Source organism: Silurus meridionalis, chromosome 8 (assembly GCF_014805685.1).
Source record: "Silurus meridionalis isolate SWU-2019-XX chromosome 8, ASM1480568v1, whole genome shotgun sequence".
Taxonomy (NCBI): Eukaryota; Metazoa; Chordata; class Actinopteri; order Siluriformes; family Siluridae; genus Silurus; species Silurus meridionalis.
The window spans coordinates 2076737-2101893 of record NC_060891.1 but is presented as its reverse complement, the minus strand read 5'-3'; the positions used below and the strand labels follow the sequence as shown (position 1 = coordinate 2101893).

Here is a 25157-nt window from a genome sequence, read left to right as displayed (position 1 = left end):
TAGATAGCTTGATAAGTAAGAGGGACTGGATGAATAGCTTGGCTGGATACCTCATTAAATGGTGGGATGTATGTGTAGATGGACAGACCAGTTAAATACATGAATGATTTGGCTAGATATTTTAGAGAATGATTGGATTGATGGAGGAGATATAGATATATGAAGGGCTAGATATACTATTATTTAACATCCGAATAGTAAAGCGAGAGTGAGACAGACTGTGCTTGCAGCACCTGATTTGGCCTGGATGCCGGATACATTGTGGTTGAGGCATTTAGTCAGCACTTAATGTGGAGGCAATTAGATCATTAGTGCACCAGATGGTGGTTACATCACTCGATAGTTATTCACTGATAAGCCATGAGGAGCGACTCTCGCTTTCTTTTCCTCTCTCACTTCATTTTAGCTAAAGAACCTACAACATACTGGTAATGGTTGTGGTGTTTACTACATGTAAATGGATTAGTCTGAGATCTCACTGTGGGTGTGTCAACTAACAGACACCATTTTGGATATTTGAGAGTTTCAGTAGGTTGTAATGTTTTCAAGATTGTAACACAAGGCGAAAATAAAAATAAATGTTTTTGGACATTAAGATTGCTGGTGTGTGGGGAAAAAAATAATAATTAGTGTCCAAAAAATGCATATTGGACTCCTGATCAGTACCGAGCCCATGGCAAGGCCCTTAAACCTCAACTGCCCAGTTGTACGAATTAGATAAATATAAGTTGCTAAATGATGTAAATGAATTGAAGTTACTGTTACCTTCTTAAAGTTGATTATTGTTAATAATATACAGTATAACCATATTTTTGATTGATTTTCTGTTATTACTTAAATAACAGTATCTCTAAAGAGTTGTTCTATCACCAGGCTCTTTTTCCTTAATTTTCAAGCTAATATGACAAATAATGCTGCTTCAGACCTCCTACTATAGAATTTAACAATAACTCTAAGTTTTATTCTCAAATTCAATAAATAGATCAAACATAACCAGAAAAAAACAACAAACGACTCAAAAACTTTCGCATTAACTGTTAAATTTATTATATCTCGGACAGAGGTGGCTAAAAAGAAAAATGCATATAACTGAAGTAGTGTGGTGTGTGGCGTGACACAAACACATTCCCTTTTTCACAAAAAAAAACATCCAACCACCAACAGGGTGAGATTTCACTCGGCTTCATATATAGTGCATCTTATGGATCCTGGAAAATAATAAATACTGTACAATAATAAATCTAACAACAACAGACATGACCTGACATGACATGACGTAACATGGCGCAACATGCCCGATATTTTACATCCCGTACAAAATCCGTTAAGAATGCAGCATAGGAGGTGTAATTTATCCCTTTTACAATAACGACACACAAATAAAAATTGAATCTAAATTATACATTGCAGGTATTATTTAGCATAATGATAATATATACAGAGAGATATATATCCACTTATTTATTTATTATTTATCTTTTAAATAAAGTGCCGTTCTTTCAGACGTTTCTTAAAAGTGACACAATCTTCAATCCTTCCTGAAAGACTATAAAAACGTAAACTTTCACTGAAATTCGAGTTTTGTCAGTTCAATTCGTCAGCTCTAGATTTTCCTGCAATATCTCTTGGAGAGCTTTAGACACGTTGACAATACGCTTTTAAAAAACGCCAACCTGGATCGAGGGCCTGGTGCTAAAACAAAACAGGAGCGTAAAAGCCTGGCAAGGCTTCAGAGGAATCGACGAGAAACCGAGGCCAGACGCGAGTGCCCTCGTGTTCCGGGCTCTCGCAGTTTTCCAGTGGCCGCACGCACACCTCCTGGCCTGTACGCATACCACACGGCTCGTGGATTCCATGGCGCTGAAACGTGATGCGGACATGCCATAACAAAGTGCGCGGGATGCTCCTACGCTGAGATTAAAGCTCCTTCACAGCTGCGCCGTATGAGATCCTGGACGCTGGAATGTGAGGGAAACTCAACAGGAGATCCAGTTCATTTACGGGTGCTCGATGTTAAAGATGTTAAGGGATGCTTACTGACACACACTGACATCTAAGGAGAATATTAATAAACCTAATGAGCTGTTTGCACACTGAGTTTCATTCACACAGCTTTTTTTTTTTAAAACTATAATTCAATTCTTATTGCTAAAAAAATATAATTCAGAATCACACCATGTGACGTCTGGTAATAGATAGCGATTAGAGACCAGAGCAATCTGCATGCAGGTGTTAAAAAAACTACATCTTGGGGAGACACTGCCAGTCAAAGGTTTTTGGACACCATCTACTACCATTCATTATAAATACTATAGAAGGAGAAAATTTAAGTAATAAATAGTAAAATGAGAAATTATTCTGACTTGATTTTATTTGAAAACGAACATCTAGATCAACAAAAATTTGTCTTATAGTAAATACTAAGTGTGTGTTAAATCTACTATAAGACAAATCTGGCTTTAAATAAAGCTTTCAATAAACTGTCAATAGTGTGCAAAATGTAAAGGTGGAAAAAAAACTTCTATGTTCAAAATCTTTTGACTGTCAGTATATAAGAATATGAGAATGTGATGGAAGAAAGCCAGCTGTGATAAGCAGTGGTGCACTCCAGGATATTCAGGATGGGTCACGTCTCAATTCAGTCATTAAGATGTCACCCAGACGTGCATGTTTTTACAGTGGTGCGAGATTCACCTGTCAACGCGCCTTTGCATTGCCCAATCCCCCGGTGTTCTTTTTCAACATTGCACAAAGACACTGATCAAGATAAACACCCAGGCTGAAAGGTGAAGCTTTAGCTCTTAAAACAACATCCCTTTGCAATACAAGTGGGCTTTGATACACTTGGAACTCGGTGGGGATTTGCAAAGCACGCGCTCATTGTTCTCTGCTCAAATGTTGTTTGTTCCCCATACATCCTTCCTGCCCTTAAAAAAAGAAAGGGAGAGTCTACACAAACGATGAGTCTCAGGTGTTAAGTAATTAACTAACTAAATCCGTAGGGTGCCAGTACAGTGTATACGTGTTCACCCTGCTTGAACTTTTTCATCAGGAACATCCACACATTGAATTGAAACTAATATAGTTTGGAAAAATGCCAGACATCTCTTATCACGATGCTGCCACCACCATGCTTCACAGAAGTACTATTCTAAGCTAGTTTATTTAAATATAATCCAAATAAAGTCTATTTCAGTTCCAAATTCTGTTGTTAATAATATATACCGTCAACTCTTCGAAGCATGGTGGTGGATTTTATGGGCTATGCTTGATGAATATTTAGGTAAGGTTATACAGTACAGTATATTGTGTTGTTAGGAGGCTTTTGAGGTAGGTGACATTTTGTGGTGAGAATGTATGTTCTTGAGATAATCTGTGTGATCACAATCTAACATGATGCCTGCTCGAGATAAGAGATTCTACATAGTACCTTCTTTGAAAGGAGTTTCATCTGTAGTAGAACCTGTTGTATACTTTTGAAGGATTTTACTTTTCTATTTGGAATCCTCTCGGAATCACTGAAATCCTCTCGCAGCGTTCCTCATAAAAAAAATGTACAAGCTCTGCCAGAGGATCGAACCAAATACACTATCAAGTCTATGAAATCTATGTAAAAGTTCTCAGGGACAACCTGAAGAATTATGAGTCCTCGTAAGTAGCGTATGCTGCCTAGAAGTGCAGAAAGGGGTTCTACTTGGAACCCTCTGTAACAGAGGAATCTGCTGTCAAAAGGCTCTTTAGAGGTTCTCCCAGAGGAATAAACCAGATAATGAAGGAACCTTTCATGTAATACTTGCGTTTGACTCAGACAGAAAAGGATTCTATTTGAAACCTGTTAAATAGGTTTGAAATAAGATTCTCTCAGAGGAAAAAAATTAAAAATGTTTAAAAAAAAATGGACTTTTTTCTAGAAGTGTAGTATTCAACTTACACTTTGAACAGAAATGAACTGCCTGCTGTAGAGTTTTACATACAGCCTTTAAAGATTATACCTTAGAACTGTTAAACAGTTTCAGGTAGAACTGTCCAAATACTTTTGAAGCAGCTTATTGAATTAGAAAACTGGAGAACCTCTAAGAGCATAAACAAGTATGTGTTTTACGTTGTCAAATTAAAAAAAATACCTGTCGTGAAAATTTGCATTATTATATGTCTAGATGTTCTCCAGCTGTTACTACCACTGTGGAGGACTGCTGCATTTGGGAGCTTCTCAAACCATTTCTTTGCATCTTTGCAGATCCAAAATCAATGTGTCAAGACAACTGATTTCCTTTTGCATATAATGCCTTCTAGAAGCTCTTTAAAGAGATCCTTAATTGCAGACAAATTCGCAAGAATATCGTTCACGTTTATGTTGAAGAACGCAATCGACAATTCTAAGAAAATAATCGACTACACTGACTCTTTACTGTGCAAATACTTATCACTGAGGTGGGAACATCACGGCTACGTATTTTATATCTACAGCAGGCGTCTTTATCTTGGAAAGCTGAATGACCTCAGGGAACACAGATGTATGATAGTATTAAAACCTTGATAAATGTTTAGCCATTATCATGCTATGTGCATGTGATATTTGGAGAGCTGTTGCTAAAAGGGTGACATCTTTATCCCGTTCAAGAAGCAAAACAAGGCATCTCCGTGATGACTGTAATCCAGCGCCAGCATCTGTAAAACTCTGAAAATGATACACGACACTAAATCCAAGCACATCTGGGAGAAACATGCAGGCTCAGGAAGAGCTGTGAAATATTTCGAAGCCACGCGCATGCGGCACTCGAGCTCGTGTTTGATTTATTTGGATTGATCTTGCCTGCGTTAGACGAGCGCCAACTCGGGGCTTTGAGTCTAAGATAACAAGCAGGGATTCTGTCTGGACTCAAGTTTTACAGCCTGACTGGAATTACTTTCATGACCAAAACAAGAAGGGTCAAGGATATGAACCTGATAAATACAGTGAACCTGCTCCAGAGGTTGGTCTTTTGAAAGAGTCCCTGATTGCTTTAACTGGCTCTGGGGAAAAGTGCGAAAGATTGAGATGGTTGCATTTGTGCGGAACTGTACTGTGTTCTAGCTGTTGTGAGAGTTGAGGTGAATATAAACAGTGTACAAATGCCGTTTTTCAGCATCGTATCTTGCAGCGAAATACTGTATATATTAATAGTTCTGAGATGAGACAGCTTTGCCTCTCAGTACTCCCGAGCCTCTTCCAGCTCGTTCATATAGACATCCTCCAGAGGGTTCTCCACGCACAGCAATCCGTTGTTGGGAGGACGTACCGAGTGGAAGCGACTCCAGTCTCCTTTACACAGGATCCATGGAAGCACGTCCACCTTGTAATGGAGCTCCGGAGAGAACTCGGTGCTGATAAGGTTGGGCGCTCCAGCACCTTTTCCCCTCGTGATCAGCTTCATGTTATCGTCATAGCAGCAGTGCTGGGCGGAGAGCGTGGGGCTGTCAAATGACAACATGGAGCGCACGCAAAACCGCGCGGACGGCTTGTAGATATCGAGGCGCTCTTTGGGTCCGCTGGCGTCGCGCCACCGGTAGCTCTTGCGCAGCTTCTCGTCGAAGATGTTCACGGCGCTGTAGACGACCTCGGCCGGGTAAACGCAGGGGCAGCTGGGTAATTCGGTTAGGACCTGATTGAGATACTTCTGCAGGAAGTCGTTCTTGCAGTTCAGCCACTTCTCACAGCTGTCCACATCTGCAAGAGAGGAATCAGTAACAGCTCAATCAAAGAGCTCAGTAAATTACCTAAAAACGCTGACATCTGTGTGTGAGAAGTCTGGGATATCACTTATTGTTAGGGTCAGCTCTTTTTACTACAGTCTGACTGACATCCTCTGGTTTCTAAAAAAAAAACAAACAAACGAAGCAGCTCTGAACATCGGCTCCATCTTCCAGGGAATAAAGTCTACCCAGGAGGCAGACACCATTTTGGAACATTTTCATTAAAAACATTTGATTATGATAAAAACATGACTATTTAAAAAAAACACAAAAATCTCCTAACACTTTATCTTCTCAGGTCTTCATACCACACTTATTACAGTTCAATAAAAAGACGGATCACTTGCCTGTGCCCAGATTTAGAAAAATAAAAAGCATTGCTTTTTGGGAAAGCGAACCACTATTTCACGGTCTTGCTAACGCTCTCGATGGAGCAATCCTGAAAATCTTAAATATGTTTTTGTTTCCAGTCCAACTGAACTCCTGCTTTCTCTTTGATTGCAGCCTCATGGGGGCCGTTCCCCGAAAAACGTCAAGGGCCATTTCAGCTGAAGGAGAAACATGCCTTACACTGAAGAGGAGATAATAAAATCTGTAAATATTTAAAGAGAGAAGCGGCAAAGCTTTGAGCGCAATCAGCTTGCTCGGTGGGAATTAACCCCGGTCTCCCCGAGGAGCGTAACCTCATAAGCACGCACAAGTACCGGTAATGATTATAAATCGGTCTCATTTGGTGAACGCTGCTGAGTGGACGCCTCGAAAAACACTGCAGCATGTGCATAATACACGCAGTAGAAGGTCAGAGAGCTTTGGGATCCTAGAAAATCTAATATAGTAGTAATAAAAGTAGTAATAAAACTGTAATTGCCATTATGTATCAAATGGAGTTTACTGACCCGTATCGAAGGCATCGGTGCCGTTCATCATCTCGTGAGGAATGAGCTCCGTCACAGGGTTCAGGTCATCTGGAGAAACAGAGGAGGTAAAGAAACATGAGCACCATATAACTGCAATCGTTATTTACAATAAAACCTTTATTTTCTGTTCAGGTCTACAATCTATTATTTAATAAAAACATTTTTTTTTCACTATTGTAATCGATGAATAAGGTTTTTACATGAACGCTATTAAATTGATCAGATTTATACCATGTTAAAGGTGAGAATATGAGTTGGGAAACTTTTAGGAATCAGTGGTTTTTATTTTATTTTATTTTTTAAGTTTTTCTCAAATTTTATCAGATTTTTATTTTATAATTTTTTTTATAATCTGTGTTGCACCCTTAATTAATTTTAGAAATCTGTCTTCACCTCTAAATTACATCATTTTATTTGCAAAATCTATTTAATAAGCAAATCATCTATTTGGTAACACAACACCCTTTTTTTTTTGCCTATTTATACAGCATAATTTATCGGTTTCACAATAGTGTTTTTTGGCCCAGTCCACTATGCCTGAACACTTGTATGTTAAACAAGTGCAAATATTATCTACTGCACACCGTGTACAAAGAAGTGTAGTGTGATTTCAGGCGTAATCTGCATCCATTCCACATCAGCTGCCTAAATCAGCTGAATCACGGTTAATGAAGCGCAGATTTAATGCTTATATTTCTGTAAAGTCAACAGCACGCAAAAGCTGCGAGTGTGTACTTGTGCGTACAAATGTGTGCATGTGCGTGCTCTGAAATGACCCATGTATACGGCGTGTATGAATGCGCTCTTAGTACCCGGGCCAAGAAAAGAGGTTTTATCCCACGTACACGGAAAATAAGCCTGAATAGCAGTTTTCGCTAATCACAGATGTGTTGGTTCAGCTGAAATGTATAAACGATGCACTTTTATAATACATTACTATATTCACTACTCAGTGTTCTTCATGATGTAAAACCTGGTATCTGGAAGTATTTGTGTGTGTGTAGGTGTGTGTTTAGCAGGTGAAATGATGGGATTAGGCCCGACCTGGACACCGTTGCAGGTCACACGTGCGAGACTCAGTAGCTGTACAGGCGTATCCGCATGACCGAACCCTCTTCTGGGTGCCGTGGCCGCAGGTGGCACTGCACGGGGACCAGTCGCTCCATTCCTCTTCCTCATAATCTACAGGGTCAATAAAAAAAACATAAATTCCACCATACTACAAGGCACATGTCCAAGTTCTGTACATGCAATTTAGTAAGCACTCCAGTTGGCTGTTATCTGTAATGCCCAGTACTGCACTTAAATCCTATTGAACTTCTGTGGGATGAACTGTATCGCAAGGTCAACTAGTGAAGAACACATTTGGGAAGTTCTACCTCATAAATTGAAGGGTATGCGTTTTGTTCACCATCCCACTGTCCGACACGTTTTCACTGCACCCAACCCTTCACCTCTCTCTATATGCCATGATTGGAGCACACTGCTGAACATTTCATTTCATTAAAGTTAACGTTTAAATAGCGATTCTCTAAATTATATGATGTATATGAACACAGAGACCTATACACGGCTACACTGTGTGTTATTACATAACCGTTCAAATCCAAATGCAGATGCAGATTCTTATGCTGCTAATAAAAGGTTTTCAAAACTTGAACAGTGTGTTAGAGAGACTCAGCCCTGGTACATTCCTTACACAGCAGGTGGGAAGGTTATGTAACGAAGCCGGAAATGCTTGACACACTTTAGAGCATATGGGAGGAGAGGTGTGTGTGTGTGCGGTTTATTTTTTCTTAAACTCTTGCTCTAGGAGTTTTTACCAAGTTCCAAAAAAGCTGTTATTTTGTTTGACTTCAAAAAGAAGCACTTGATCCGATAATAAAAAAAAATCGAAGTAAATAAATATAAGGAGAAAGTGTTCACGGGATATCAATGAATAAATGATCTCACCACAGTAGATGTTGTGTTAAACAATTTCATCGTTTTTTTTTCAACTGTGAGCTTTGTTATAAGCTAATTACGCTAAACAACGTAATTCCTCTTATGTTTTCATGCATGTGGTCTGAAGTTTCTTCAATTTTCCACTTTTGTTGCTACCTGCAGTAAGTTCCCATTTGTAATGTACAAACCATGTAACCATGGAACCCTGGTCCAGTCTTATACCTAAATAAACACATTTTTTGTTATCGCTGATGAGAAAATGTAGCTAGTACAAGTAGATAATTGCACATATTATAGCACATATGTAAATCAGCTTTTACACTGTTTAGTGCATCAATTGTTTGCATTAAATGTTTAACTACTTAGCTTTAGAAGCTATCTATAGCTACTTCTGTCGTTTCTTAAATGAGCCACGCCCACAAGAGACAACTCTAGCAATAAAATACTAGCAATACAAGTGATTTGACTGTTGCTAGTTTTTCTTATTATGCTAATTCACGAACATGTGACCTCACTACAAATCAAACTCCCAAAAATAAAATAGTCCTGCATCCCAGGAAATCCAAGTGTACCCTGCCTTTTAGCAGGTCAGTGTGTTCTGGGCCGTTTTCCTGCGGCTGGCCATAATTACAGGAAAAGCATTACACTTACTGAGCATGTAGAGATTACGCTCGTGTCGCATCATTAACAATGCGGCTTGGTCGGCCTTCTCCGTTTCACGTTATTCTGTACACCTCAGTCCAAGTGCACTCATTAGGTGAATTTCAGAGCAAAGGGTCACGGCTACTGGAGCACAGAAGCCATACAGTCATGCCACCAGCGTGGATCGTAGGGTGGAAAAGAATTTCACTACAGCAACGTTTTTCCTCCAATCATGTTAAATATGAGCAACGGTAATACAGCTAAACTGAGACGAACGAACATGGGATCAGATTGCTGATAGATGATTGACTCCAAACGCTTGCTTTTGGCATATACAGTGTAAACCGAGCTCCTGCACAGGAACACTGTAATTTTAACGCTCTACGAAGGGTTTTATTAGGGCTGAGGGCTTTAAATGTACACAGAGCTACCGGTAAAATATGACATGCTTTAGCATGCTTTTAAAGTGTGTCAAATATAGAAAGGGACCTGCAAGACACGTGGCAATTCCAGCTATATGGATGTGACACATGGACTTTTATTAGCTCATAAACCTACTTTTAAGTTCTGTCATGATTTTTTAGTTCATGCAATAATCAGTTTCTCCATTTAATTAGATGTCAGGCGACATTTGCATAAGACTGAGTGACTATTCCTCCTTATGTTGGACTAATGAGCCTTAGGGATGTGGTACCACATGATCTTACAACTTCCCTGAAGCTCACACAAGAAAAAAGGGACAGCTGATTTTTACAGCCAGATGTTGGAGGCACACAATTGAATAGGATGTGGATGTGGTAGCATTAAAGTTTCCCTTTACTTGTACCAGGAGACCCAAAACTGATCCTGCCCCTGTGCACAAATCCAGTTCCATGAATATCTGCCTTACATGGGTTGGGGTGCAAGATCTCCTGCTATAAATCTAAAAACCTATTGAACACCTTTGGGATGAATGTAAATGCTGACTGCACCCCAGGCCTCCTCACATCACCTGCATCAGTACACGACTTTAATAAAACCCTTATGGCTGAATGAATCTCCACAAATCTCTACAAAATCTAGTGGAACATCTTCCCAGAAGAGTGGAGGTATTATAACAGCAAACAGGAACTAAATGTGGACAGTCAATGTCGCAGTAAAGGTCCAGTTCAAGGTGTCATTCACAAACATGCGCTGGGAAAACCGGAACTAAAACATGCAGCTACGGTAATACAATTTACAAAATTAGTCTTCAAGAATTGTGATCTCAATTCTAAATAATTAAACAAACAATCAAACAAATAATTAAACAAAAAATTCCTATGTAATCAGGCTTTATACAGGCCATTATGTGACTAAGGTGAATTATCCACACCTATTCAAATATTAGGCAAAAAACGCAACGGACCCCCCAACATTTCTAGCCTTCTTCCATAAACACTAACATTACAGTAATGTAAACCCACACTGTTCATATGTGTTGCATTAACACAATCAACAAGGACTACTATACTGCAAACCTGCACCTTGGGTTTATTTGGGATAAATCATCATTGCATTGCCTCACTTACTTTATTATTATTATTTACACTGCCTTTCCTTACATCCCCTGAACAAACTGTACAATTAATGTCGTTATCTTTATTTATAATTGTATTGTTTTATTTTCCTTTTTTGTAAATATATTTATTTCTTATATTTTATATTATCAGAACACCATGAAAAATGTACATGCAACCCATGATACTGATACAATAAAGATGATTCTGAAAACCCAGACCAGGCTACACTGTAAGCCCATTTTAATTGACCAGTATTGGATCTGAAATGAAAATCGAATTAAAATCATGAACCTATGTCTTTAAGACAAACGTTGTTATCCCACTTAGTGAACTAATGGGCAAATTAATATACATATTAATGAACCAGCCATTACATTTATGAAAAAGCCGTGCACAAATTACAAGATTTTGTGGCCCAAAAGTGATAATCGCATGGTTTTAGATGAGGAACGTTAATGAACTAATTGATCAAAAACATGTTTAAGAGGTAAAGCGTGTTTTTTCGTGCAGAGCTGTAAAAAAAAAAGAAAGAAAGAAAAAAAGCCAAAAAATTCCTCTGCGAGCTCAAAGATGTTCGAGTCATGTGAAGTGCAGCTCTGCACCAGGACTCGAGATGAAAGGAAGAGCCGAGCACGCTGGAGATAAAAAGAACAGCTCGGACTGTCTGCCGCAGTCTCGCAGCCTGTTTCAATCTGCTGTCTAATTATACACAAATATTAGTTGATTAGCAAGCGGAGAGGCCCAATGCTGCCATTAGCAAAGCGGACAGCTTCGAAACTCGGAGCTTTTAGAGCCACGGCGTGAGCCAAGGCCTGTTGGTAATGTGGGCCAAAATGAGATGGGTTCTGTGTCTGCATTCAAGTCTCACTGCACATGTATTATGTGTATACTGTTATATTTATATTTCAGTGCATTTATCTTTTGTTGATTCTTTGTGTTATTTTTATATTTATAATTCCTTACTGCTGCTGGTCTCTGAGAGCTACCAAACAAAATTCGTTTTACCTCAATGATGATAAAGTCTCCTTATATTTATCTTTTTTCGCTGTCTTGTGCTTTTAGATTAAAAAAAAAAAAACGTTAGTAACTAATACGATCTTTGGAAGGAATAAATGCTAGCTTTTATTCTAGCTATTTAAAAGAAAAATAAAATAATATCTATGTCAGCTTTAGACAACTGTATTAGGGTTTTTCAGATTTTGTATTAGAATTTTTCAAAAAGATTAACCGTCTTTGAAAGTACCGTAAGAAACAACCTTAAATAGTGCAACATATTTTTCAGCTGTTTACTTTAAATAAGAATCAAACAAAGGGCTAAAAGACTGGCCATGGAAATTAGTGTGTTTATATAGCGGTCCTTAAGTGCAAATCCCGAATCATAAATCATGTCAGGACTACAGAGGAGTGTGGGTTCTGTATTGCTGTTTCATACAAGGAGAGAAACCAGCTTGAGGAAAACATTTAAGAAATGTGTGAAATCTGGTCTTTCCAACCACATCGACAAGTAAAACTCATGAGTCATCATTTCACCTCTGGTTCTCGAGATGTCGATCGAAGAAATGTCAGAAATGTCTCTTACCATAACTCTCCATCGACCCCCAGCCCTTCCAGCGGCCATCCCAGTCCACTCCTACTCCACTCAGCAGCGAATCTTCTCCTCCGTAGCTCAGGTCGTCACCGTTCTCCTCTAAACTAGCCTGGCCTGCGCTTTCCTCGCTGGAGTCGTGGTATTCCCAAAAGAGAGGCCAAAAGAGTTTCTTGTGGCCTAACCATTCCTCAGAGTTCAGAGGCCAGTCGTTCCTTCCCTCTTTAGCCAGGTCCATCTCAACCTCCATCTGAGGGTCGTCCACAACCTCAATGGTTACCTGGCACAACATCAAGGGAAAGGACATTAATGGGGAACAAAGTAAATTCTTCAGTGGGTCAGGTTCTCACCAGCATTCTCAGCTCCCTACTTATAATGTAGAGGTGCAAAATATTGTACACCAATTGTGTACACGTCGCCTTCTTAATTTACTTTATTACCAGAAACCCCCCTACCCCCGTTAATTCCCCAGAGGATGTTAACAGCATGACAGGTTCAGCAAGCCATGGCTTGTATGATGATAAAGATTTTGTGTTCCTCAGCAGGCCTAGACAGAGGACTGGCTGTTTATATGACTCCTCATGTATCTGATGGTTGCTGTAACTGTTTATAAACACCTCTATCGTGGTGATTATGCTACTGTAGCAACGGCGATTACATCAGACGGCCGTGTCTGAACCGTCACTGAATCTCAAGAATGCAGGAGCTCAACACTCTGGCATGGTATAAGAAGGTTTCAATCTTCTAATATGCCTATAAATGTTGATTTAATGAGGTGTTTTGTAAGGACACAAGATGTTTAGATAACATTTCTGAAAGGAATCTCCAAGGCAACTTTACATGAAACAGGAAAGTCTTCAGGGTTACATTTGCAGTCTAAACTTTAAGAGTTAATGATTTGCTGTGGAATAAGAAGAATGAAACTGGGCTCTAATGGGGAAATCAGCATGGTCATTCTGTTTCATCACACCATCCTGCACTGATTACTTTCCTGGAATTAGCTCCACCCCAGCTGAAACAGAGCTCATCAGTGTTTCTACTTCAATTTCAATTTCAATTGGCCATGCACAGAGTTGAGACTAACAACAAAGATCTCCTTTAAGCCAGTGTCTACAAGGCTGTGGATCATGTTTGGCTTGATTTAAATTTTGTCAAGATTTTTTGACAAGTAAACATTTGCTAACTCCTCTGTCCTTGATACTGTATTACACTTAATAAAGCAAATAAAACAAATAAGGATGCATGCAAATAAAAACAGCCTCGTCTGCAATTCATAGATGACGGACCGTTCCCAGTTGGACGGCTTCAACTTTTTCCCTGTTATAAAACTCAATTGTGTATTTTTTTCCCCAGAAGTCTAACTTCATTTCCTTTCAAATCCTCGTGAACGCAAACATCGTACGGGAACTAAAAATAAGAAAAAGGACCCTTCTTTACTCCATTTTCGAAAAAGCACAGTGAGAAAGGTTGGATCAGCTTTTGCACTAAACAGTGAAAACAGACTGTTAAAATAACGCCGGCCTTTCACCTTTTCGATTTTTCTTGTTGTCGTTTCCTTCTTTTATAAACTGTGTGGAGAGGTTTCGAGCGAGACGGCCGAGCGGCGCTCCATCGGCGTAAAGGTCTCGCCTTGGGTAATTTAAGAAGCCTCTTTGCTTAAGAACAGCTGTGACACAGCCAATAAGTGCATAAAAACCCAGTTCCGTTTGCAATCACTTTGTAATAACCGAGTAAAACAATGAGTGCACAGGTTAATTGCATCCAGCGCAAACTGCTGCCAAATGAATTTATTTCATTTCTCTAAACTACCATGAGTCGATCAGGTAGGTCACCATTCACTGTTGCAAGGGAACTCATATTTGTTATGTTTCCCAACAATAATTTGCCGTAAATGCCTTTTGCATGGATGCCAAAACATACAGATAGTCCACAAGGGAAAGACCTCAAACCCCCAAACCACCTAAATGACAGCACATTAGCACAATTTCCCTGAGTCGCTCAGAAAATAGTTGAACTTCACCAAACCCTTTATTATAGTGTTTCCCCTACTAAAATACACCCACTTCAACTTTTAAATGTTAATACCGTTTTAGCTCTTGTGTGTTTTTTGGGGATCTCACAAGATCATCCTACATAATAAAATCATGGCCAAATTCTATATAATTTTTTTCTCCAAGTTTGTTTATGAGATAACAATCCGAACAGGTGGCTTGGGTAATTCCTAGGATCGAATCAACTGCACTTGTGGTCTGACTTTTCTTTAGGTTCACCACTCAGAACTTCAGGAATTTTTAGTTACTACTTGCTATTAGTTCCTGGCGCTTATAAATGTATCCTCACACAGCAAACATTATAACAGTGATCTGTAGATGATTAAAACAAAAAAACTGGTCTCATTTACTCTGTGCAAAAGAAAGTATGAATCAAGATCTGGTCTTACCTGGATATTTGGATTCTGTGAACCCAGATCTGCATTAGCAAGGTCAGGGAAGTTCTTCAAGTCTAAGATAAAGGGCGTCTCTTCCTCGGGTGCAGGTTTGGGCAGAGCTCCCTCGGAACGAAACTGCGGCCATCTCCTTTTGTGTCGGCGTGGAGGTGATCTGCTCCTGCTCAGCTGGTTTTGCTCCTGAAGGTCCTCCAGTGTCCGTCTTGAATCTACAGAACGAACCTGGCTTCCAGCCTGACAAAGCACAAAATCAATAGCTATGAGCTAAAAAGCTAAACGAGTTTTGCAATCCTGCAAATCAAACCTATAAACACACTAATATATTTTTCAACATTTTGAACATTTGCTAGAATAAATGCTGTCAAGATCTTAATTATTAGCCATATAAAGATATATCTAGTTTAAAAGGGGATAAGGAACTTTTTTCACATTAAAATCTTTGTAATGCTAGCTTATATTCGAGATAGTTAGTCTTTAATTAGCACTGAAGTAGAACATTTGTCTCTTTATAAATCTTGTCAGGTAAATTTACCTTAAAATGCATTAGGATTTTTTTTTCCTACCATAAATTTGCTACGTATCTTAGCCAGACAGCTAATGTTAGCAGTTACAGTGGGAAAACACCAGGTCTTTTGAGGTTTTTGAGAAACATGCATGTTCTTTTAGTTTGTATTCAACAAATGTGGCAAAAACTAAACAATGAATGCCTGGAACAACGTTCTGTGGAGTCCATATGCAACATTTTTAACAGAAGAACAGAAGACGGAAAACAGGACAGAAAATGTGATCGGACTGCCTCACCCCCACAGTCAAACATGGAGGTGGAAGCTCAATGGTTTGGGGTTGTTTTGGAGCAGGGAATAGTTGGAAACTTATTCTGGGTGAAAGGAGCCAACATGGCAACCATTCCCTACTTCAACACCATGCAATCCATCTGAACTGCGGCTCATTGGAACTGACTTCATTATATAGCAAGAGGATGAGCTGAAGCCTGTGTCCAAGTCTGGAGTTTTATCTATAAATTTTTCAGTGAAAATAAAGTGGAACATCTGGACATTTATAGATTTGTTTGGTCGAAGTAAATCTTACCGAGTTTGTTGCATAGAAAAAAACTGCATGTGTCTCTCAGAAACCATAAAAGTCTCTGTGTTTCCATATTTTTGCCACTGTACAGGACTGTAGGTAATAAATTTACTGTAAAACCTAAAATGTGACTCAAAATATAATAATCCTCGGAGAAAGCTTATCAAGCTAGCAATGACCATAATGAATTTTGTGTAGATGTAAAATACACTAAGTCCATTTTTTTTTTGCAGTCAGTCTTTTAGTCATGGTTGTTTGTATGAAGAAAAACAGCAGATTTTTATCATGTCAATATTTTAGTTATTAGTATAATGTGTGAAATTCTTTGTCGCCAGTGTCCAGCCGAGGCTACATCATCGCCCTGATCTCTACCGCTCTGTAGGGAGTTTTATAACAATTGGTACAGTAAACAGTGCTATGAAAATCAAACAGAAGCGAGTTTACAAGATTCTGGTAGCTTTAATACAACCAGTAAAGCATATGATTCAGCCCTCTATAAAGCCTTTACCAAGGAAAAAATTCCTGTAGCAAATATAATCACACATGCGAAGAAGACTAGAAGATCTGTCATCTTCCAAACCCATATCAAATCTATACAGCTGTGACCCTGATCCCTTATGAAAAATGAAAAAGAAAAGAAAAAGTCCTGGGTTTCGAATAAACACATCTGGAGTGAAATGTCTACCACATGACAGCATATCAAGAGGATTTGAAAAGGGCATTACTGGAATAACGTGCGTGTTTTTTTTCATGGCTCGGGATGAAATACAGGCGAGTTCATGGACCCGTTCGCTTTGAAACTTTACTAGTTGAGATCTTTTTGAATTTACATTCAGCAGTGTAACAGAGGAGAGGACACGCTCACGTCAGGTTGATAAAATCGAAGTTGCACAACCCGTTTGACATTGCAAAACATCTGATAAAGACCTAGAGCTGTTTTTAGCCACCATCCTACATAAGTTACTTATCAAAACCCAAAAGCCTGCATGCTACAGCCCTCCCGCTAGCAACCAAACAAAACAGTGTCCGGAGAAACACGGCCAGACACGAACAACATGGCGTTCAGCTGCTCCCCCCCCAAACCCAACAGCTGGACGACATTAAGCGCAAAACGCCGCAATGAACCGACGAGAGAAGCACTGTGAAATTCTTGGAGGACGGCCCAGGATGGTGCATGCAGGTAAATTATTATACATTAAGGGATATGTATCTCTTTCATCTGGTTTACTTTAATATGGAGACCTGAAGTCTGGCGTTGAAGAGACAGACTCTTGTTGTCCCGGATCCACAACAACACTGTCAAAAAGCTTTGAAATCATCTGCTATCTTTTACCATTCCGGCACCTCCTGTCTCACCGCAACGTTAGATCCGCAAAAAACCCTCTCTATTTCTCTTTCACTCTTTTGATGGCACAAGGATTTTCTGTCACACTGATTTAAATGCTATCTCCTCATAATCTCCTAATGCTTCGCCATGCTTTACATGTGGTGCACTAATCGTTTTAACTACGCTATGAAACAGAAGCTTGGGTTGCTATGAAGCGAGTTTTGATGTCTCAAACAAGCACACATGAACGTGTTTTTTCCATTTTCCAAGGACTAATTTGGAACTGGTCCGTTTTTCCGAAACAGCTATTTTGCTGTCAGCTGCAACAAAATAAACAAAAGGATGAGCAGCTCCATGCAGGATGAGTATGTACGTGTCTGTTGACTTGCGTGCTCTTTTATAGCCCTAATCAGATTAGATTTGATTGCGTAATATCATGTTTAGCTTTCCTTTAGTATAAAGACACACCATGAATCGCTCTGGATGCAAAGTTCCTACTCCGTATAGACAGATACAATTCCTACAGGACAGAAACATACTACATAGCTTTTATGGCAAACAAGTGTGTTTAATGAAGGAAATTAAGTTAAAGTAGAGATAAACTGCGGAGCTGGAGGGAGCAGAGATGAAGATGTTGAGGTTTTCGTTGGGAGTGATGAGGATGGACACGATTAGAAATGAGTTTATTAGAGGGACAGTGCATGTAGGATGTTTTGGAGACAAGGTGAGGGAGGTGAGATCGAGATGGTTTGGTCATGTGTAGAGGAGGAACATGGGGCATATCAGTAGGAGAATGCTGAGGATGGAGCCACCAGAAAGGAGAAAAAGAGGAAGACCGAGGAGGAGGTTTATGGAATGTGGTGAGGGAAGACATGCAGGTAGTTGGTGTGAAGGAGGCAGATGTAGATGACAGGGGGGTATGGAGAGGGCTGATCTGCAGTGGCGACCCTTAATGGGAGAAGCCGAAAGAAGAAGAAGAAAGTAGATATAAACTCAGTAAAATACTCCAGTAAAAGTAAAACTGCTCCATTTAAACTTTCATTTGAGAAAAAGTACAAACGTATATGCTCTCAAATGTACTTAAGTATAATAATGATTTATTATGGCTTTAATGTGACTCTCAGCACACCAATCTATTAATAGAATCGTATTAATGACTCAAACACTGATTGATATCTATTCAAATTATTATGAGCCCAAAGTCTTCTTATCAACTATTCCAAAACATATATTTATTTTAAAATGTTCTGCTTGCTGATGAACTGATGCTGAACTGTATGTTGGTGATCAGTAGATACACCAATCGCCAATCAAACTGTTGTGTGTTTGAACAGTTACGTTTTTATCCTCAAAATTCAACTGATTCTGCAAAATGTGGTTGAGTAAAAAGTAAAATATTTGACTTTTAAATGTAGAAGTTAAAGTAAAAGTCTTCCCGAATGCAAACACGTCATTAAAGTACATGTGAAAAAACCTACTTAAGTACATTAAGGAATAACATTTACTTCATCCAGCGCTGACTGTATCGCCAAGCTGCCACTTTTTTGTCCTTGAGCAAAGCCCTTAAACCTCTGTGCTCCAGGGAAGCTGTATCATGTCTGAATCTTCCCAACATCGCTTGTGACAAGTAAGAAGAACCTTCCATATACATTGGAATGGAAATCCCAGATTATTCGATAATAACTGGTACATTACGTTTCCTTCAAAAACACTGTCGATGATTTACACATACTGTACTGTAAAGTGTTATTTCTATGCCGAACATCAGCTTAGGTCGTCGTAAACATGTTGTGCTTCTCAGCAACGTCAACAAAACCCTAGAAGTCCAGTAGGGTACATCTTATCAGTCCAAGAGGTGTTTAAAAAAGCATTTTACAAGCTACATGCCTTAATAGCACCAGATGAGACACAGTCATATCGGGCCTCTACATTCTGGATCTTTCGAGACTTCAAAGGGCTCGTATTGGAGCCTTGTCTATGCGCCACATGAGACATCAAAGAGAAGAACTTGATCAGCCAGATGCTGGGTGCCACAGACATGGACAGGATAGGCATGGGCACTGTCGATTCCATTCAGCTCTCTTTTGAGGGACATATAATGTACATAACTATAATCATAATTCCTCTGAGCTCTTGCTATCGTCCAGTCTATTTAGCTAACTCTTCCTACTCCTGCAGGTCAATGGCTGATTTTTTTTAAGAGACCTTTATGAGGGCAGTCCACCCAAACCACATGTGTGTTGCTCCTGTTTCCCAGAGCGCACATCTGGAGACCTGATTCGATCATCCCTTTCGTCTTCTGGCAAAGAAACAGCAGTGAAGGGGAGAGGGGGGAGAGAGGGGGGTAGCGAGGCTGCCTGATCAAAGCCTTCCTCCGCTGATCATGTGTAGCCTGCCTTGTCTCACTTCTCTGACTCCGTCTCCCTCCCACACGCAAAGCAGATGTCCTCCACTGCAAACGATAAACTTCACCCCAACAGCCGCTCTATTGAATTTCACAATCTCCAAGCAAGCAAGAGAAGCACCTTCTGCTGTGGCCTTAAAACAATTAGCAGTGCCGCAGTGTGGCTGAGTCATCTCAGTTAAAGAGCATGATGGATTCTCAAGCTGGACTTGTATTTATTTATTTTTTTTTAATCTAAGATCAAATGTAGACCTACATTTTTATGTGTCTCCCAAGTGTGAAAATGATGACGTCCAAGTAGCCCTGCCTGCACTCGTGGCAAAAATAGGTTCCTTACGGGCTCTTCAGAGAGTTACGTTTCTGTCTACACTTTTAGAAAAAGATGGTTCCCCAAATGTTCTTTGGACAGATAAGCATCCTTAATCCACTCTAATTTATTATATCTAGAGACCATTAGAGGCTTTTTGTTATTTACATTTCAAAAGCGTAAAAATGATTATTTCCAAAACAGTCATGTCTGCACTTTTAGGGGAAATGGTCCTTTAAAAAGGTCCTTTAAGGGTCCTTTGGCTTTAATTCACCAAAGTTAAGAGTATAAATGTTTCTACAATGATTCTTAAAGGTTTCCCCAAATGTCAGTCTGAAGTATTCAATAAGAGTATAAATGTTTCAAGAATGACAACTACACAAACACTGTTGTAGATTAAGTCTTTCCTGCTTGTAAGAAGAGTGATGAGGGCCTGAGTAAGCCCTCCAGGGACCTCTCATACCTTCTGACTTCTTCATGCTGAAATCAAACTTCAGAGAACAACCCTCTTGCCAAGATAATCCACTTTCTCAACAGAGGTTTGGCCTCGTCTCATCCTCCACATCAATGAAACACGTTGAGCCCGACCTGCCAGTCGAGGGAGGAAAGGACAGCTTTGCATTTGCATGAGTAACACAAGTTAATAATGGAAAGCAAATGGTTTCGAAGACGTTCCTGTGGTTGCACACTTCTCCACAACAACGGAGAGTAATCCAAAGTTCCTGGAGCCGGAATTCCTAACCGCTCACACGAAGAAGGGAGGAGCGGTCCAGAGAAACGGAGGATACTAAAAGCACTGTCAATGCATGGATGGATGCCTGACCAAGCGTTTTTTTCTTTCCTCATATTGTTTTTTTTTTTTTCCGCTTCCACATCATGCATACAGTCATGTTGCAATTTGATTTGCTTGGCGACATAAACAACTCACCAATGGCTCAAAAAAAAGGGAATTCGCCAAGCTTAACATGATGAAGTCATGAGAAGTTATACTAAGCAAGAACACAAGAACACACAGGAACTGGCTGTACAAACCCACAACCATTTCTCTGAAGACTCCACAAAATATTACCTTTTGCTTTGGAGACAGAGAACAAAAAACAAGTAATAAGAATTGAAATCTGAGCAGTTCGGTCACTGAAACGGATGGATCTGATTATTCATCTCAAAAAGGAAAAAAAAAAAAAAGGACGGATGATTAATCGCTCTGTTTGTTCCTTGAAGGGTTTGGTATTTGCTTAAACACCTTCACGTGCAGGTTGTGAAACCCAAAGCGAAAACATTCAGATGAATGAAACTCACACAAAGTAAAATGGACTGTTAACATATGGTAAAAACTGATGATTTTTTTTTTTTGTAAACATACATTTCAAGGAATCATATTCCCAGCGGAAATTGTTGCTGACTCAGCAAAGCTATTCATTTACTGTATACATTAGGAGGCACTGGAAACAATTTATTCTTTCAATATATTTGAAAAGATTCCCTTGAGGAAACCGGTTTGTAGCTCAAATAGACCTTTATAGGGTATATTATTGGTTAACTACAACATGGAGACATGGTTTATTCAATTATATGACTTTGGTCTACCACAATTCTGTAACTTTTTGAGTTATGGTGGTTGGCCATGCTACTTTATCTGCTACGTCACATTTTACAGAGACCGTAGCCAGATTTGTATTTGCACTAGCAGAAAAATAAATAAATAAATAAATGGAAAAAAAGCTCTTTTTTTAGCGTTAGGATTCTTCAGAAAATGTTTACGGTTCAAACTGCATTTCATTTTGCACGTTGCAAACCCGTTATTCACGATCCCGTCAATCGATCCCTGCTGGGTCTAAACATAAATGATAAAATAAATAAATAAAAGGGTTCTTTCCAATTCTACAGCCCAAAAGGTTTTACACACTGGTGTGATTTTATAGCTATTCCTCCACTCCAGATGGTAAATGTGTGTTCTAGTGGTTTAACTTAAATACAAGCTAGCGTTTCAGCGTTAAATCCGGTGGCCGAGCGTGCGAGATACTTTCGCCGTATACTTTCGAACGCATAGATTACGGTTTACGGTTTCAGCTTAACCTCAGTTTGGGTGCTGGATATTTGAGAGTTTTCCAATCCACAGTCGCCCAAAAAAGAAAAAGGAAAGGAAGCACACGCGTCTGAAAAGGCTTAAGAATTTGGCGCCCTCTGTGGCATGCGGGATTAACGGTGTACTCGATTCTGAGAGCAGGAAGAGCAAGCTGGTGATTATTTGGTTTATCTGCTACACCACTGGGGCTCTTTCAGGTTCGCTGAATGCCAATCTCCTGTTTCACGTTGCAGATAGAAGTCTGGCTAAATACGTGTCTGATTCATTTCCTGGTACGTTTGAAATTTTTCTGTCCAAGATAGAGCCAAATAGTTATATTGAGAATGAAGATTCTGGCTTTCAATTGCTTGGTAACGCTACAATTTGGCTATTTTTCGCTGAATTAGTGTTCGATAATGAAAATGGCATTAAGACAAATAACATCTCCAGCTAAATACACTACATAAATAAAAGTGATTTTTCTAACCATATGTGGTTCTTCCTCAAACTTTTACCACAGAGTTGGAGGCACACAAAAAAATTGGACGTCTTTAGACATGGTTGCATAAAAATGTACCTTCTCTTGAACTAGGAGACCCAAACCTGCTCCAGAATGATACTGCTCCTTTGCACAAAGCCAGCTTCAGCAAGATCTGCTGTACATGGGTTAAAGTGGAAGATCTTCTGCTATGTGAATGCTGAATGCAAACTCTGACTGCACCCCAGGCCTTCTCACCTCACCTACATCAAGATATTACTAACACCATGGTGGCTAAACATTTTCCACCAATTTCTACAAAATCTAGTGGAACATCTTCCCAGAGGAGTGGAGCACCTACTGTTCACCACCCCTGATATTTCTTGTAGGCTCCTCATATTAAAAATAATTGGAAATCTGCCTCAACATCAATGATTTTTGGGAAATCGGGATGATATTGCACACTTTCCAAAACCAACAGGACCAACATTTTCAGATTAAGAACACACTAAGATCAATATGAAGATTCCTCCATAAACAACCAGCGAACGTATTTAAATGGTACCACTGTTTTTCTCTTGCTGTGTGTATGTGTGTCTGTTTTCGGAGGTTACACTCGAGGCTATCCTTAAAGGTATATTTTTCCATGGAAAATTTGGTGATTTCATTAAACATATAAACAAATTTGATGGTTAGAATCACTTTAGGAGCCTGAAACACACAGAAGACACGTCATGGAGGTTACATTTGGGCAATGATCAGATCATGAAATTTATAATGAAGATGCTTCTGATTGATATTAATAGTTAAATAATATCAAAAAAGTCTATGGTGATGAATAGTTCGTAGTTTTGCACTCGACAAACACAAGATCAATGGTTCCTCATGAAACAAATCAAAGAATCATTAAGAATTTGAGTTTGGAGAAAAGAGGAGGTGGTGGAATGTAATACCAATATCGGATGATATCTGGAGTAAAATGTCTTTTAACTGATGAACCTACAAGAACCAATAGTTCTTTCGTTCTTGGTAATCACTTTATCTCCTGGTTCGTATTCAGAGCCTCTCAGGAAAGTTTGGTGTGAGGTGGGAATACATTTTGATGGAAAGCCAGTCCATCATAGTACACCCCACACACACACACACACACACACACACACACACACACACACAATTATCTAGGGTATTTAAAATCTCCAGTTCACGTTGTAGTCTTTTTTCTTGGGTGAAAACCAGAGAACCCACAGAAAGCCCATGTGGGCATGTGGAGAACATGAGGTTACCACCTGAGCTTGTGATCGAACCCTGGAGCTTCAAGGTGGCAACCAGACAAATTCTAAATTCTGAGGAGTCAAATGAACCTGAGATGCACAATTGCAAAAAGGCTGGATGAAGAAAAACCAGACTAAATAAGACAAAAAGATCTTCACAAATGCAGAACTTTTGTAGAGAATTTTTTCACATTATCTTCATCCATCCATCATGCACAGATACGGACAGAACAAACTGCTCAGAGGATTAACTGATTTCAGAACACAGTCATGCTCTCTCTCTCTCTCTCTCTCTCTCTCTCTCTCACACACACACACACACACACACAGCACAGTGGTTTTCCAGTCCTGTTTCTTGTTTAATCTCACAGATTTTTAGTGTTTCCCTGCTTTATTGCAAGCCTTTCATTAAAATGGGTGTGCTGAAGTAGAAAACACTAACATGTGCACTTCTTCTCTAATCGTGATGCTAAAAAAAAACAAAAAAGTCACTAATGGCCCCTTGCTATGAGAAACAGCTCCCAAATGTGCCATCCCATATGGCCTCCTTTACACATGGACTTATGTGCGTGTGTGTGTGCGTGTGCGTGTGAGTGCGTGCGCGTGAGTGCGTGTGAGTATTTCCAGCATATCCATACCGTAAGAGCGGTGTTTCCTCTGGCTTTAGTCTCGCCAATCCTCTGATTTCTGCTGGGGAATCCGTCAACTGACGCAAGGAAGAGGCTGAAAAGCGCCACGGAGCGCAAAACTCCACTCCGAGTGCGCATAACTGCGGGAAACCCTTTACTAAACAAAATAACAAACAAACAAACAAACAAACAAACAAGCAAACAAAATACAGAAGACTCTCCTCCTGTCTCTGTGTCTCTCTGTCTCTGTGTCTCTCTGTCTCTGTGTCTCTTTTGCGCACTTGCGGTGCGTAAATCAGTGCCTTGCGCTCCGACCAAACCACTCCATTCGGGCGCACTCTCGAGTTACATCCAGTGGAGCTAAGGCTTTGTGAAGGAGAACATCTGGAAACATCTCAGCCTGATCATGATCCTAAGGAACGATTCCTTGATGCTCTTTTAAGATTTCCTCCTGTGATCATCTGCTGCTTCTCCACGCGCAAACGCTGATACTGAAGATCTTAGCCGGTGTGTGTGTGAGTATGTGCGTAAATTCTCCACTACTCTTGCACACCAAACGAACTTCTCAGGGTTGCCAGGGATTCGACCCAAATCCTGTTGAAACCCAACAACATGAGTGAATGAAGTATTGGGCTTTTGGGAACGTTTCATGCATGAAGCTTCCATCTGTGGGGTTGAGGTAGTCGGATATCATCTCCTCTCCTGGTCTCTGGCGTAAATAAATTATTTTGTTAGAAACAAAATATGTCCAATTTGGACTCCGAAGAACTTTATTTCTGTGCAAT

General features: G+C 39.7%; 1 protein-coding gene across 1 annotated transcript; it reads right to left on the bottom strand.

Moving 5' to 3' along the window:
• Window positions 1–1023: 1023 nt before the first annotated feature.
• On the bottom strand, window positions 1024–25157 carry ism2a (isthmin 2a). Its single transcript, XM_046856289.1, has 6 exons — window positions 24382–25157; window positions 14803–15042; window positions 12357–12642; window positions 7695–7832; window positions 6630–6698; window positions 1024–5707 (listed from the first exon to the last, which is right to left on the bottom strand). The coding sequence occupies exons 1-6, from the start codon at window positions 24508–24510 to the stop codon at window positions 5190–5192; spliced, it is 1380 nt and encodes a 459-aa protein (XP_046712245.1). The 5' UTR covers window positions 24511–25157; the 3' UTR covers window positions 1024–5189.

Coding starts and splice junctions, on each gene's coding strand:
- ism2a (XM_046856289.1), bottom strand. CDS start 24,510: ATGCGCACTCGGAGTGGAGTTTTGCGCTCCGTGGCGCTTTTCAGCCTC. Junction 15,043..24,381: donor GAGGAAACACCGCTCTTACG/GTATGGATATGC, acceptor GTGCTTTGTCAG/GCTGGAAGCCAGGTTCGTTC. Junction 5,708..6,629: donor CACCGATGCCTTCGATACGG/GTCAGTAAACTC, acceptor CCTCTCTTGCAG/ATGTGGACAGCTGTGAGAAG.